Raw genomic sequence first — 12,861 nt, 5'->3', positions numbered from 1 at the left:
AAAAACGGATCGCTCCTGCGACACGCCTGGCGAGCGCGTCACGGGAGGTTATCCAATCGCGGCCGGAGTAGCATCCCCCTCCTCCATCCTCTACCCTCGCCACCGTCGGGCAAAGCCTGGTTGGTGCTGGTGGCGGCGGGGACCTCTCTCCTCTCCGCATATAGGGGCGCGGCGCGGGCCGACGATCGGGGGCGCGGCGGCGCTGGGCAGAGCTTGGAGGTGACCGGTCTTCGGTTCTTCGTCCCGGTCGTGGAGGGCTGGTCGAGGCGGCAGTTCTCGTCTGGGTTAGCGGCAGCCAGTGGCGGCACTGCCCAGATCCGGCCCGTCGGGATCCAGGGGAGTCCTGCAGTGGTTGGCCTTCCTATTCTTTATGCTCCAAAATTTCGATCTACTTCATGCCAGCCTCCTCGATCTGGACACCAACGGGTTCCTGTCTTTCACTCAGATATCTCAGCTTTTGGAGCATGGCGCCACTGGATACCAAGATTAGAATTGATCCGGTCGGGCGTGCCCTCATCTTTGGCTAGAGAGGCTTCAGGAGGGCATGGCGCGAAGCTTCGCTACCTTGTTAGTGCCATGGGACATGTCTAAGTATAGATTTCCATGGTGTTGACAGTGGTGAAGAAAGTCATGGTGGCTGTGATTAGAGACTTGTAACGGCAGAGAGGAGTTTTGGTTGCATTGAAGAATGGCGGCATAGTTTTTTTTCCTGTGTGTCCAGTGTTGAAGACTTGCAGCGGCGACCTTGTTAGGAGGGGGTGGCAACACATGTGTACAGCATTTTTGGGGGTGCTTCTCGACCACCGAGCCATGATCTCCAGGGTGAAAGCCCAAGGTCTGGCCTTCATTGGTTGTACCTGACAATGGTCTTGCAAAGGCATTGTTTTTGGGATCTCAGACTCTCTCCAGGGTGAAAACTCAAGATCATTGATCGGGCGACAACAACGCGTGTGCATTATTTCCTTCCTGGATGCGTCGCTTTTGGAGAACCTCTTATGTAATCCGGGTGTCGTTTTTGGTGGTGGTTAGAGTGTTGTTGTTGTGAGTGTTTCATCACTGCGACGAGGTCTTTGTTTTTATATTTCTATCTTTTTTTATTTTTGTTTTTGGGTGTGTTCATTCCTGATGTCTTTCGATGCCTTATTGATGCAGAGTGTAATTGGTATATTCACGATATTAATGTATTCTTCTATAAAAAGGAACTTATCTAAATAAATTTACTGCCCTAGAGAGGCGAACCATGTTGCCCAAAAACTTGGCCATGTTACGGTTTTTGATTGTAAAAAAAATGTTTTTTTTGAGAAAAAAATCTCTCTGTAAAAAAATGCTAGCATACGAGGAAGCATAACCGAAAAAGAAAACTCGTGCGGATCTATCCACTCGGCCGCAGGCGCCGCCCCTTCGGCAACCCCTCCCGCTCCACCGCCGTCCACCACCACTCTACCCCGCCGCCATCCCCTGCGTCGCCCGCCGCCCGCCGCCACCACTCTCCTCCGCGGCCATCCCTGTGACAACGCAGACCCCGCCCCTACCGTCCGCAGTCGGCCGCCACCACTCCCCTCCGCCGTCGGCCACCAACTGTGTTATTACGCCTGGCTGCGTTTAGGGGAAGCAATCTGGCGGGAGACGGGGGCGGGAGAAGAGTTGATTTCCTTGTGCAATCGGGGAAGAGAGGACTAATTTCGAATTCAGAGTCTGTTTGCTCAAAACTTTTAATCACGATCCTCCTCCCTTTCGAAGGAGATTAGTCTGCTTTGTGGCGTCGGCCTAAATAAACACAACAGGAGGAGAAGGAGGGCGATTTCAGGCCAGCTCGGGCGTCCGCCATTGTCACAGATCCAACAAAGTACATACGGCAAAGACATTTGTTCATCCGATCATCAGCCATGAAGAACAAAAGCAGTCGTCGCAGACGCAATGTAAGTGCTGCTTCTTTTGTGCCTGGTGTTCTGTACACAACCTAAGGTTCATCCTCAAAATGCTGATTATTTGTTGTTCCAGCTAAATGCAACGCAAAAAGCAACTCGCGACGAAGCCGCTGCAAGCAATGTAATCGAAAACAGGCTTAGCAATCTGCCCAATGACCTTCTGCTCAACATTCTGGAGAGGGTGGACACGCTCGATGCTATAAGGACTTGCATCCTCTCCAAGCAATTGCTGAAGCTCCCTACCATGCTCTTGCGCTTCTACCTAACTTTCAGCCTCAAGCAAGTGCTCAGAACCAACCGTGTTGTGGCTCATGTAACGGATATCATCTTGAGCACAAGGAGCCCGGAAGTTACCATCAGCGAACTCAAAATTAGATTTGTCTTGTTGCCTGATAACTCTCTCACCATTGGAAGATCTGTCGCCCGTGCCATGGCAACCCAGAAGGTTGGCACAGCTGAGTTTGAGATTGTAACGAAGAAGCATCATGGCCTCTGCTCTTCTGCTGACCTCCTCCAGTTTGCGAAACAGTTCAATGATTTATTTGGTGCTTGTCCGCGTGCATTTGCTGGCCTTACGAGCCTGTTGCTGGAAAATATGAGGTTTGGTGAACTGGACATTCCCAAGATCCTCAGCACTTCCAAGCGCTTGGAGTATTTGCGTTTAACCCGTTGTGACTCAGGGTTCCATTCTGTGGTGCAAGTAGAACATGATCGACTTGTTGAGATTGAGGTCGAGATATGTGTACCAAAACTCCAACGGTTGACCTATGATAATTGGTTCTCTTCTGAGTATCCGTTGTATTTTGGTTTTCTACCACAGCTTTCAAAGCTGAGCCTTATTAAAACTGGCATTCGTTCGGACAAGACTCTCGAGTTAAGTCAGCTCCTTGCTAATGTTCCTTCCCTAGGCGATCTGCATCTGGATTTTGGAAGTGAAAAGGTACCCATTAGTCATTTGTATCATACCTGTCCATTCTCACTTTATGATGGGTATATGTATCAACAGTAATTTTGTTAAACGTTTTTTATCCCAGATTTGGATTCTACCAGAATGCCCAAAACTAGTCACGCCTGTGCTCAACAAATTACAACATGTGAATCTGGACCATCTTCCTGAAGGATGTGATTTAGCTTGGACAATGTTTATTCTTAAAGTTGCACCCTCCCTAAAAGAGTTGTGCATCACAGTGTGGGATCATTGGTGCATAATGATAACAAACAAAGAGTTGCGGAAGAAATATTGTTTCTGCGAAAAGGCAGACGTGAAGTGGAAGCCATATGCCCCTGATTTCAAGAACAAGAATCTGGCTAAGCTCACCATCTATGGGTTCCAACCCGATGACAATTTTATGAGATGCATAGGATGTGTTGTGGAACATGCGGTTAATATAACAGAGATATCTTTGTACGGCAGAAAGGTGTGTGGGCGCTATGGTGACTTGGATCCTGAGATCCATGACAATGTTTGTCCATCAAGATATCCACCGACAACCGAGGAGCGGAAGTAGATAACTGAGGGGTTGGGTTTGGCTTCGGGTGCTGTGGTTCACTTACAGTCCTAATTGGAAAAATGAGATGCATAACATTACTATGGTACTCCCTCTGTAGACAAATGTAGGACGTTTAGATCACTACTTTAGTGACCTAAAACGTCTGCATTTCTTTACAGAGTTAGTAGTATGTTGCAGTTTTTAAGTCATATGTACTATCGTCTTCATAAATGGAAGGAGTTGATGAAAGTTATTGTGCTTGTACGCTTTCATTTCAATTGAAGCTTTTTAATTATTGGGAAGTATTATGGTGTTTGTGATGCATCCTGTGGAAATAATAATTGTGAACTATGGTGAAGTTTAGAAACAAGTTGACATCACTTCATCATTATGCACACCAGTGTTGAAATAATAATTAGACAATTTATTGCAATGGTACGTGCTTTGATGTTCCTTTTGAAGGAAAATTGTGCATGACCAGATATTTGCGTTTACACTCATCTATGTTTGAATTAACTTTCTGAACATCACACAGAAGCACCATATGCTGAAACAAACACTTGGGTATTTTTCTGACAAACCAGAGAGCAACACAGAGAATTACCCAAGGAAAGTTTTTACACTAAAATTATGCAAGACCAGCAGTTCATTCGCTCTTGCGAGCACTTTTTACAACGGACACTAAAAATTATCCAAAGAAAGCTTTTACACTACAACTTATGCTAGATAACTCGATGCCAGAGTGGGTTTGTGCCCTGGATGTTTTGATTTCGCTTGTGCTAGATAAATCGATGGCAGACATCTTAATAGCAGCTTGCTTTCTCTTGGTATAAGATAGCAAAGTAGTAGTATTACTATTTAACCTGGACAATGAGTCATTCTGACCCTTCACATCAGTACACATGAATATTTTCTGGCAAAAAAGAAGAAGAGAACCTAATATCCATTTCTTACAAAGGACACTATGTAAGACAGACTGCAATTTGTTAGTTCTGAAGCACTTCTTACAGTGGACACTAAAAATTCTCCAAAAAAGGACTTTACACTACAAGTTCTGCTAGATAACTTGATGGCAAATACTGAAGCACTCATTTATTCTTGATGGCGCGGAGCCTTGGTAACTTTGGCACCGGTAGGATCCTTCTTCTCCACGCCCTTGATGACACCAACAGCAACAGTTTGTCTCATGTCATGCACAGTGATACGGCCAAAGGGAGGGTAGGTGGCGAAGGTCTCCACAACCATGGGCTTGGTGGGAATCATGTTCACAATGGCAGAATCACCTTTCTTGATGAACTTCGGGTACACCTCTAGCTCCTTACTGATGTCTACTATACAACCTTCTTCTTGTAGACGTTGTTGGGCCTCCAAGTGCAGAGATTTGTAGGACAGTAGTAAATTTCCCTCAAATGGATGACCTAAGGTTTATCAATCCGTAGGATGAAGATGGTCTCTCTCAAGCAACCCTGCAACCAAATAACAAAGAGTCTCTTGTGTCCCCAACACACCCAATACAATGATAAATTGTATAGGTCCACTAGTTCGGCGAAGAGATGGTGATACAAGTGGTATATGGATGGTAGATAAAGGTTTTTGTAATCTGAAAATATAAAAACAGCAAAGTAACTAATGATAAAAGTGAGCACAAACGGTATTGCAATGCGTTGAAACAAGGCCTAGGGTTCATACTTTCACTAGTGCAAGTTCCCTCAACAATAATAACATAATTGGATCATATAACTATCCCTCAACATGCAACAAAGAGTCACTCCAAAGTCACTAATAGCGGAGAACGAACGAAGAGATTATGGTAGGGTACGAAACCACCTCAAAGTTATTCTTTCCAATCAATCTGTTGGGCTATTTCTATAAGTGTCACAAACAACCCTAGAGTTCGTACTAGAATAACACCTTAAGACACAAATCAACCAAAACCCTAATGTCACCTAGATACTCCAATGTCACCTCAAGTATCCGTGGGTATGATTATACGATATGCATCACACAATCTCAGATTCATCTATTCAACCAACACATAGAACCTCAAAGAGTGTCCCAAAGTTTCTACCGGAGAATCACGACGAAAACGTGTGCCAACCCCTATGCATAGGTTCATGGGCGGAACCCACAAGTTGATCACCAAAACATACATCAAGTGAACCACGTGATATCCCATTGTCACAACAGATACGCACAGCAAGACATACATCAAGTGTTCTCAAATCTTTAAAGACTCAACCCGATAAGATAACTTCAAAGGGGAAAAATCAATCCATTACAAGCGAGTAGAGGGGGGCAGAAACATCATAAGATCCAACTATAATAGCAAAGCTCGTGATACATCAAGATTGTATCACCTCAAGAACATGAGAGAGAGAGAGAGAGAGATCAAACACATAGCTACTGGTACATACCCTCAGCCCCGAGGGAGAACTACTCCCTCCTCGTCATGGAGAGCGCCAGGATGATGAAGATGGCCACCGGAGAGGGATTTCCCCCTCCGGCTGGGTGCCGGAACGGGTCTAGATTGGTTTTTGGTGGCTACGGAGTATTCTGGCGGCGGAACTCCCGATCTATTGAGCTCCCCGATGGTTTTAGGGTATATTGGTATATATAGGAGGAAGAAATACATCAGGGGGCCACAAGGGGCCCACTAGGGTGGAGGGCGCGCCCAGGGGGGTAGGCGCACCCCCTGCCTCGTGCCTTCCTCGTTGCTTCCCTTACGTACACCCCAAGTCTTCTGGATTGCTTCCGTTCCAAAAATAAGTTCCGTGAAGTTTCAGGTCAATTGGACTCTATTTGATTTTCCTTTTCTGCGATACTCTAAAACAAGGAAAAAAACAAAACTGGCACTGGGCTCTAGGTTAATAAGTTAGTCCCAAAAATAATATAAAAGTGTATAATAAAGCCCATAAACATCCAAAACAGATAATATAATAGCATGGAATAATCAAAAATTATAGATACATTGGAGACGTATCAGCATCCCCAAGATTAATTCCTGCTCGTCCTCGAGTAGGTAAATGATAAAAACAGAATTTTTGATGTGGAATGCTACCTAACATATTTATCCATGTAATTCTCTTTATTGTGGCAAGAATATTCAGATGCATAAGATTCAAGACAAAAGTTTAATATTGACATAAGATAATAATACTTCAAGCATACTAACTAAGCAATTATGTCTTCTCAAAATAACATGGCCAAAGAAAGTTATCCCTACAAAATCATATAGTCTGGCTATGCTCTATCTTCACCACACAAAATATTTAAATCATGCACAACCCCGATGACAAGCCAAGCAATTGTTTCATACTTTTGATGTTTTCAAACTTTTTCAATCTTCACGCAATACATGAGCGTGAGCCATGGACATAGCACTATAGGTGGAATAGAATGGTGGTTGTGGAGAAGACAAAAAGGAGAAGATAGTCTCACATCAACTAGGCGTATCAATGGGCTATGGAGATGCCCATCAATAGATATCAATGTGAGTGAGTAGGGATTGCCATGCAACGGATGCACTAGAGCTATAAGTGTATGAAAGCTCAAAAAGAAACTAAGTGGGTGTGCATCCAACTTGCTTGCTCACGAAGACCTAGGGCATTTTGAGGAAGCCCATCATTGGAATATACAAGCCAAGTTCTATAATGAAAGATTCCCACTAGTATATGAAAGTGACAACATATGAGACTCTCTATCATGAAGATCATGGTGCTACTTTGAAGCACAAGTGTGGTAAAAGGATAGTAGCATTGTCCATTCTCTCTTTTTCTCTCATTTTTTTATTTTTCTTACTTTTTTATTTGGGCCTTCTCTTTTTTTATGGCCCCTTTTTTTGGGCTTCTTTGGCCTCTTTTCTTTTTCGTTCGGAGTCTCATCCCGACTTGTGGGGGAATCATAGTCTCCATCATCCTTTCCTCACTGAGACAATGCTCTAATAATGATGATCATCACACTTTTATTTTCTTACAACTCAAGAATTACAACTCGATACTTAGGACAAGATATGACTCTATATGAATGCCTCCGGCGGTGTACTGGGATGTGCAATGACTCAAGAGTGACATGTATGGAAGAATTATGAACGGTGGCTTTTCCACAAATACGATTTCAACTACATGATCATGCATAGCAATATGACAATGATGATGTGTGTCATGATGAACAGAACGGTGGAAAGTTGCATGGCAATATATCTCGGAATGGCTATGGAAATGCCATGATAGGTAGGTATGGTGGCGGTTTTGAGGAAGGTATATTGTGGGTTTATGATACCGGCGAAAGGTGCGCGGTATTAGAGAGGCTAGCAATGGTGGAAGGGTGAGAGTGCGTATAATCCATGGACTCAACATTAGTCATAAAGAACTCACATACTTATTGCAAAAATCTATTAGTTATCAAAACAAAGTACTACGCGCATGCTCCTAGGGGGATAGATTGGTAGGAAAAGACCATCGCTCGTCCCCGACCACCACTCATAAGGAAGGCAATCAATAAATAAATCATGCTCCGACTTCATCACATAACGGTTCACCATACGTGCATGCTACGGGAATCACAAACTTTAGAACAAGTATTTATCAAATTCACAACTACTCAACTAGCATGACTCTAATATCACCATCTCCATATCTCAAAACAATTATCAACTATCAAACTTCTCATAGTATTCAATGCACTTTATATGAAAGTTTTTATTATACCCATCTTGGATGCCCATCATATTAGGACTAGTTTCATAACCAAAACAAACTACCATGCTGTTCTAATGACTCTCAGAATAATATAAGTGAAGCACGAGAGTTCATATATTTCTTCAAAATAAAACCACCACCGTGCTCTAAAAAGATATAAGTGAAGCACTAGAGCAAATGACAAACTACTCCGAAAGATATAAGTGACGATCGATGAGTAGTCGAATAATTATGCAAATATGTGAAGACTCTCCCATTTGATAATTTCAGATCTTGATATTTTATTCAAACAGCAAGAAAAACAAAGTAAAATAAAATGGCGCTCCAAGCAAAACACATATCATGTGGCGAATAAAAATATAGCTCCAAGTAAAGTTACCGATGAACGAAGACGAAAGAAGGGATGCCTTCCGGGGCATCCCCAAGCTTAGGCTCTTGGTTGTCCTTGAATATTACCTTGGGGTGCCTTGGGCATCCCCAAGCTTAGGCTCTTTCCACTCCTTATTCCATAGTCCATCGAATCTTTACCCAAAACTTGAAAACTTCACAACACAAAACTTAACAGAAAACTCGTATGCTCCGTTAGCGAAAGAAAAGAAAACACCACTTCAAGGTAATGTAATGAACTCATTATTTATTTATATTGGTGTTAAACCTACTGTATTCCAACTTCTCTATGGTTTATGAACTCTTTTACTAGCCATAGATTCATCAAAATAAGTAAAGAACACATAGAAAACAGAATCTGTCAAAAACAGAACAGTCTGTAGTAATCTGGATCAAACGTATACTTATGGAACCCCAAAAATTCTAAACTAAATTGCTGGACCTGTGGAATTTATCTAGTAATCATCTGAAAAAAGAATTGACTAAATATAACTGTCCAATAAAAAATGGGAGCAAATCTTGTGAGCGATAAAGTTTCTGTTTTTTACAGCATGATCGCAAAGACTTTCCCCAAGTCTTCCCAACGGTTCTACTTGGCACAAAAAATAATTAAAAAATAAAAACTCAATCATAACAGAGGCTAGATAAATTATTTATTACTAAGCAGGAGCAAAAATCAAGGAATAAAAATAAAATTGGGTTGCCTCCCAACAAGCGCTATCGTTTAACGCCCCTAGCTAGGCATGATGATTTCAATGATGCTCACATAAAGGATAAGAATATGACTAGAACATTTAATCCTAAACCACTTCCTATGCATAGGGATTTTGTGAGCAAACAACTTGTGGGAACAAGAATCAACTTGCATAGGAAGGTAAAACAAGCATAACTTCAAAACTTTAAGCACATAGAGAGGAAACTTGATATTATTGCAATTCCTACAAGCATATATTCCTCCCTCATAATAATTTTCAGTAGCATCATGAATGAATTCAACAATATAACCATCACATAGAGCATTCTTTTCATGATCTACAAGCATAGAAATTTTATTACTCTCCACACAAGCAAAATTCTTCTCATGAATAATAGTGGGAGCAAACTCAACAAAATAATTATCATGTGAGGCATAATCCAATTGAAAACTAAAATCATGATGACAAGTTTCATGGATATCATTATTCTTTATAGCATACAAGTCATCACAATAATCATCATATATAGCAACTTTGTTCTCATAATCAATTGGAACCTCTTCCGAAATAGTGGATTCATCACAAAATAAAGTCATGACCTCTCCAAATCCACTTTCATCAATATAATCATCATAAATAGGAGGCATGCTTTCATCATAATAAATTTTATCATCAAAACTTGGGGGACAAAAAATATCATCTTCATCAAACATAGCTTCCCCAAGCTTGTGGCTTTGCATATCATTAGCATCATGGATATTCAAGGAATTCATACTAACAACATTGCAATCATGCTCATCATTCAAATATTTAGTGCCAAACATTTTAATGCATTCTTATTCAAACACTTTGGCACAATTTTCCTTTCCATCATACTCACGAAAGATATTAAAAAGATGAAGCGTATGAGGCAAACTTAATTCCATTTTTTTTGTAGTTTTCTTTCATAAACTAAACTAGTGCTAAAACAAGAAACAAAAAGATTCGATTGCAAGATCTAAAGGTATACCTTCAAGCACTCACCTCCCCGGCAACGGCGCCAGAAAAGAGCTTGATGTCTACTACACAACCTTCTTCTTGTAGACGTTGTTGGGCCTCCAAGTGCAGAGGTTTGTAGGACAGTAGCAAATTTCCCTCAAGTGGACCTAAGGATTATCAATCCGTAGGAGGCATAGGATGAAGATGGTCTCTCTCAAGAAACCCTGCAACCAAATAACAAAGAGTATCTTGTGTCCCCAACACACCCAATATAATGATAAATTGTATAGGTGCACTATTTCGGCGAAGAGATGGTGATACAAGTGGTATATGGGTGGTAGATAAAGGTTTTTGTAATCTGAAAATATAAAAACAGCAAGGTAACTAATGATAAAAGTGAGCACAAACGGTATTGCAATGCGTTGAAACAAGGCCTAGGGTTCATACTTTCACTAGTGCAAGTTCCCTCAGCAATAATAACATAATTGGATCATATAACTATCCCTCAATATGCAACAAAGAGTCACTCCAAAGTCACTAATAGCGGAGAACTAACGAAGAGACTATGGTAGGGTACGAAACCACCTCAAAGTTATTCTTTCCAATCAATCCGTTGGGCTATTCCTATAAGTGTCACAAACAGCCCTAGAGTTCGTACTAGAATAACACCTTAAGACACAAATCAACCAAAACCCTAATGTCACCTAGATACTCCAATGTCACCTCAAGTATCCGTGGGTATGATTATATGATATGCATCACACAATCTCAGATTCATCTATTCAACCAACACATAGAACCTCAAAGAGTGTCCCAAAGTTTCTACCGGAGAATCACGACGAAAACGTGTGCCAACCCCTATGCATAGGTTCATGGGCGGAACCCACAAGTTGATCACCAAAACATACATCAAGTGAACCACGTGATATCCCATTGTCACAACAGATACGCACAGCAAGACATACATCAAGTGTTCTCAAATCTTTAAAGACTCAACCCGATAAGATAACTTCAAAGGGGAAAACTCAATCCATTACAAGAGAGTAGAGGGGGGCAGAAACATCATAAGATCCAACTATAATAGCAAAGCTCATGATACATCAAGATCGTATCACCTCAAGAACACGAGAGAGAGAGAGAGAGAGAGAGATCAAACACATAGCTACTGGTACATACCCTCAGCCCCGAGGGAGAACTACTCCCTCCTCATCATGGAGAGCGCTGGGATGATGAAGATGGCCACCGGAGAGGGATTTCCCCCTTCGGTAGGGTGCCGGAACGGGTCTAGATTGGTTTTCGGTGGCTACGGAGGATTCTGGCGGCGAAACTCCCGATCTATTGTGCTCCCCGATGGTTTTAGGGCATATTGGTATATATAGGAGGAAGAAATACGTCAGGGGGGCACGAGGGGCCCACGAGGGTGGAGGGCGCGCCCAGGGGGGTGGGCGTGCCCCCTGCCTCGTGCCTTCCTCGTTGCTTCCCTTACGTACACCCCAAGTCTTCTGGATTGTTTCCGTTCCAAAAATAAGTTCCGTGAAGTTTCAAGTCAGTTGGACTCCATTTGATTTTCCTTTTCTGCATACTCTAAAACAAGGAAAAAACAGAAACTGGCACTGGGCTCTAGGTTAATAAGTTAGTCCCAAAAATAATATAAAAGTGTATAATAAAGCCCATAAACATCCAAAACAGATAATATAATAGCATGGAACAATCAAAAATTATAGATACGTTGGAGATGTATCACTTACCAGATCATCTGTCAATCCTGGTCACCAGCTCAGCACACTTGGCAGCAATGTGGGAGGTGTGGCAGTCCAGCACTAGGGCCTAACCGTTGCTAATCTGAACAAGGTGGTTCATTATGATAACCTGGGAGATGAAGTTTGATGCCTCCTTGGCAGGATCATCCTTGGAGTTGGATGCAACAAACCCACGCTTCAGATCCTTCATAGCAACATTCTTGACATTGAAGCCAACATTGTCACCAGGAAGCTGTTGGGTTTCGTAGTAATTTCAAAAAAAATTCCTATGCACACGCAAGATCATGGTGATGCATAGCAACGAGAGGGGAGAGTGTGATCTATGTACCCTTGTAGATCAACAGCGGAAGCGTTGACGCAACGTAGAGGAAGTAGTCGTACGTCTTCCCGATCCGACCGATGCAAGCACTGTTACTCCGGCACCTCCGAGTTCTTAGCACACGTACAGCTCGATGACGCTCCCCGGGCTCCGATCCAGCAATGCTTCGGGGATGAGTTCCGTCAGCACAACGGCGTGGTGACAATGATGATGTTCTACCGACGCAGGGCTTCGCCTAAGCACTACAACGATATGATCGAGGTGGAATATGGTGGCAGGGGGCACCGCACATGGCTAAGGAATTATCACGTGGATCAACTTGTGTGTCTAGAGGTGCCCCCTGCCCCCGTATATAAAGGATCCAAGGGGGGGTGCGGCCGGCCAAGGGGAGGCGCGCAGGAGGAGTCCTACTCCTACCGGGAGTAGGACTCCTCTCCCGTTCCTTGTCCAACTAGGAGAGGTGGAGGGAGAATAGGAAGGGGGGGGGGCGCCGCCCCTCCCTCCTTGTCCAATTCGGACTAGGGGGAGAGGGGGCGCGCGGCCTGCCCTGGCAGCCCCTTCCTCTTCTCCACATTAGGCCCATAAGGCCCATTAACCCCCCGGGGGG

The 12,861-nt window shown here is 43.0% G+C and overlaps 1 protein-coding gene across 1 annotated transcript; it reads left to right on the top strand.

Moving 5' to 3' along the window:
• The first annotated feature begins 1,397 nt into the window (after nucleotides 1–1,397).
• LOC119318305 lies at nucleotides 1,398–3,707 on the top strand. Its single transcript, XM_037592831.1, has 3 exons — nucleotides 1,398–1,919; nucleotides 2,002–2,868; nucleotides 2,963–3,707. Exons 1-3 carry the CDS (start codon nucleotides 1,887–1,889, stop codon nucleotides 3,434–3,436), a joined length of 1,374 nt encoding a protein of 457 aa, XP_037448728.1. The 5' UTR covers nucleotides 1,398–1,886; the 3' UTR covers nucleotides 3,437–3,707.
• The last annotated feature ends 9,154 nt before the right edge of the window (nucleotides 3,708–12,861 follow it).

The sequence above is a fragment of the Triticum dicoccoides genome, chromosome 6A (assembly GCF_002162155.2).
Source record: "Triticum dicoccoides isolate Atlit2015 ecotype Zavitan chromosome 6A, WEW_v2.0, whole genome shotgun sequence".
Taxonomy (NCBI): domain Eukaryota; kingdom Viridiplantae; phylum Streptophyta; class Magnoliopsida; order Poales; family Poaceae; genus Triticum; species Triticum dicoccoides.
This window is presented reverse-complemented; position numbering and strand designations above follow the sequence as displayed.

Coding starts and splice junctions, on each gene's coding strand:
- LOC119318305 (XM_037592831.1), top strand. CDS start 1,887: ATGAAGAACAAAAGCAGTCGTCGCAGACGCAAT. Junction 1,920..2,001: donor GCAGTCGTCGCAGACGCAAT/GTAAGTGCTGCT, acceptor TTGTTGTTCCAG/CTAAATGCAACGCAAAAAGC. Junction 2,869..2,962: donor TGGATTTTGGAAGTGAAAAG/GTACCCATTAGT, acceptor TTTTTATCCCAG/ATTTGGATTCTACCAGAATG.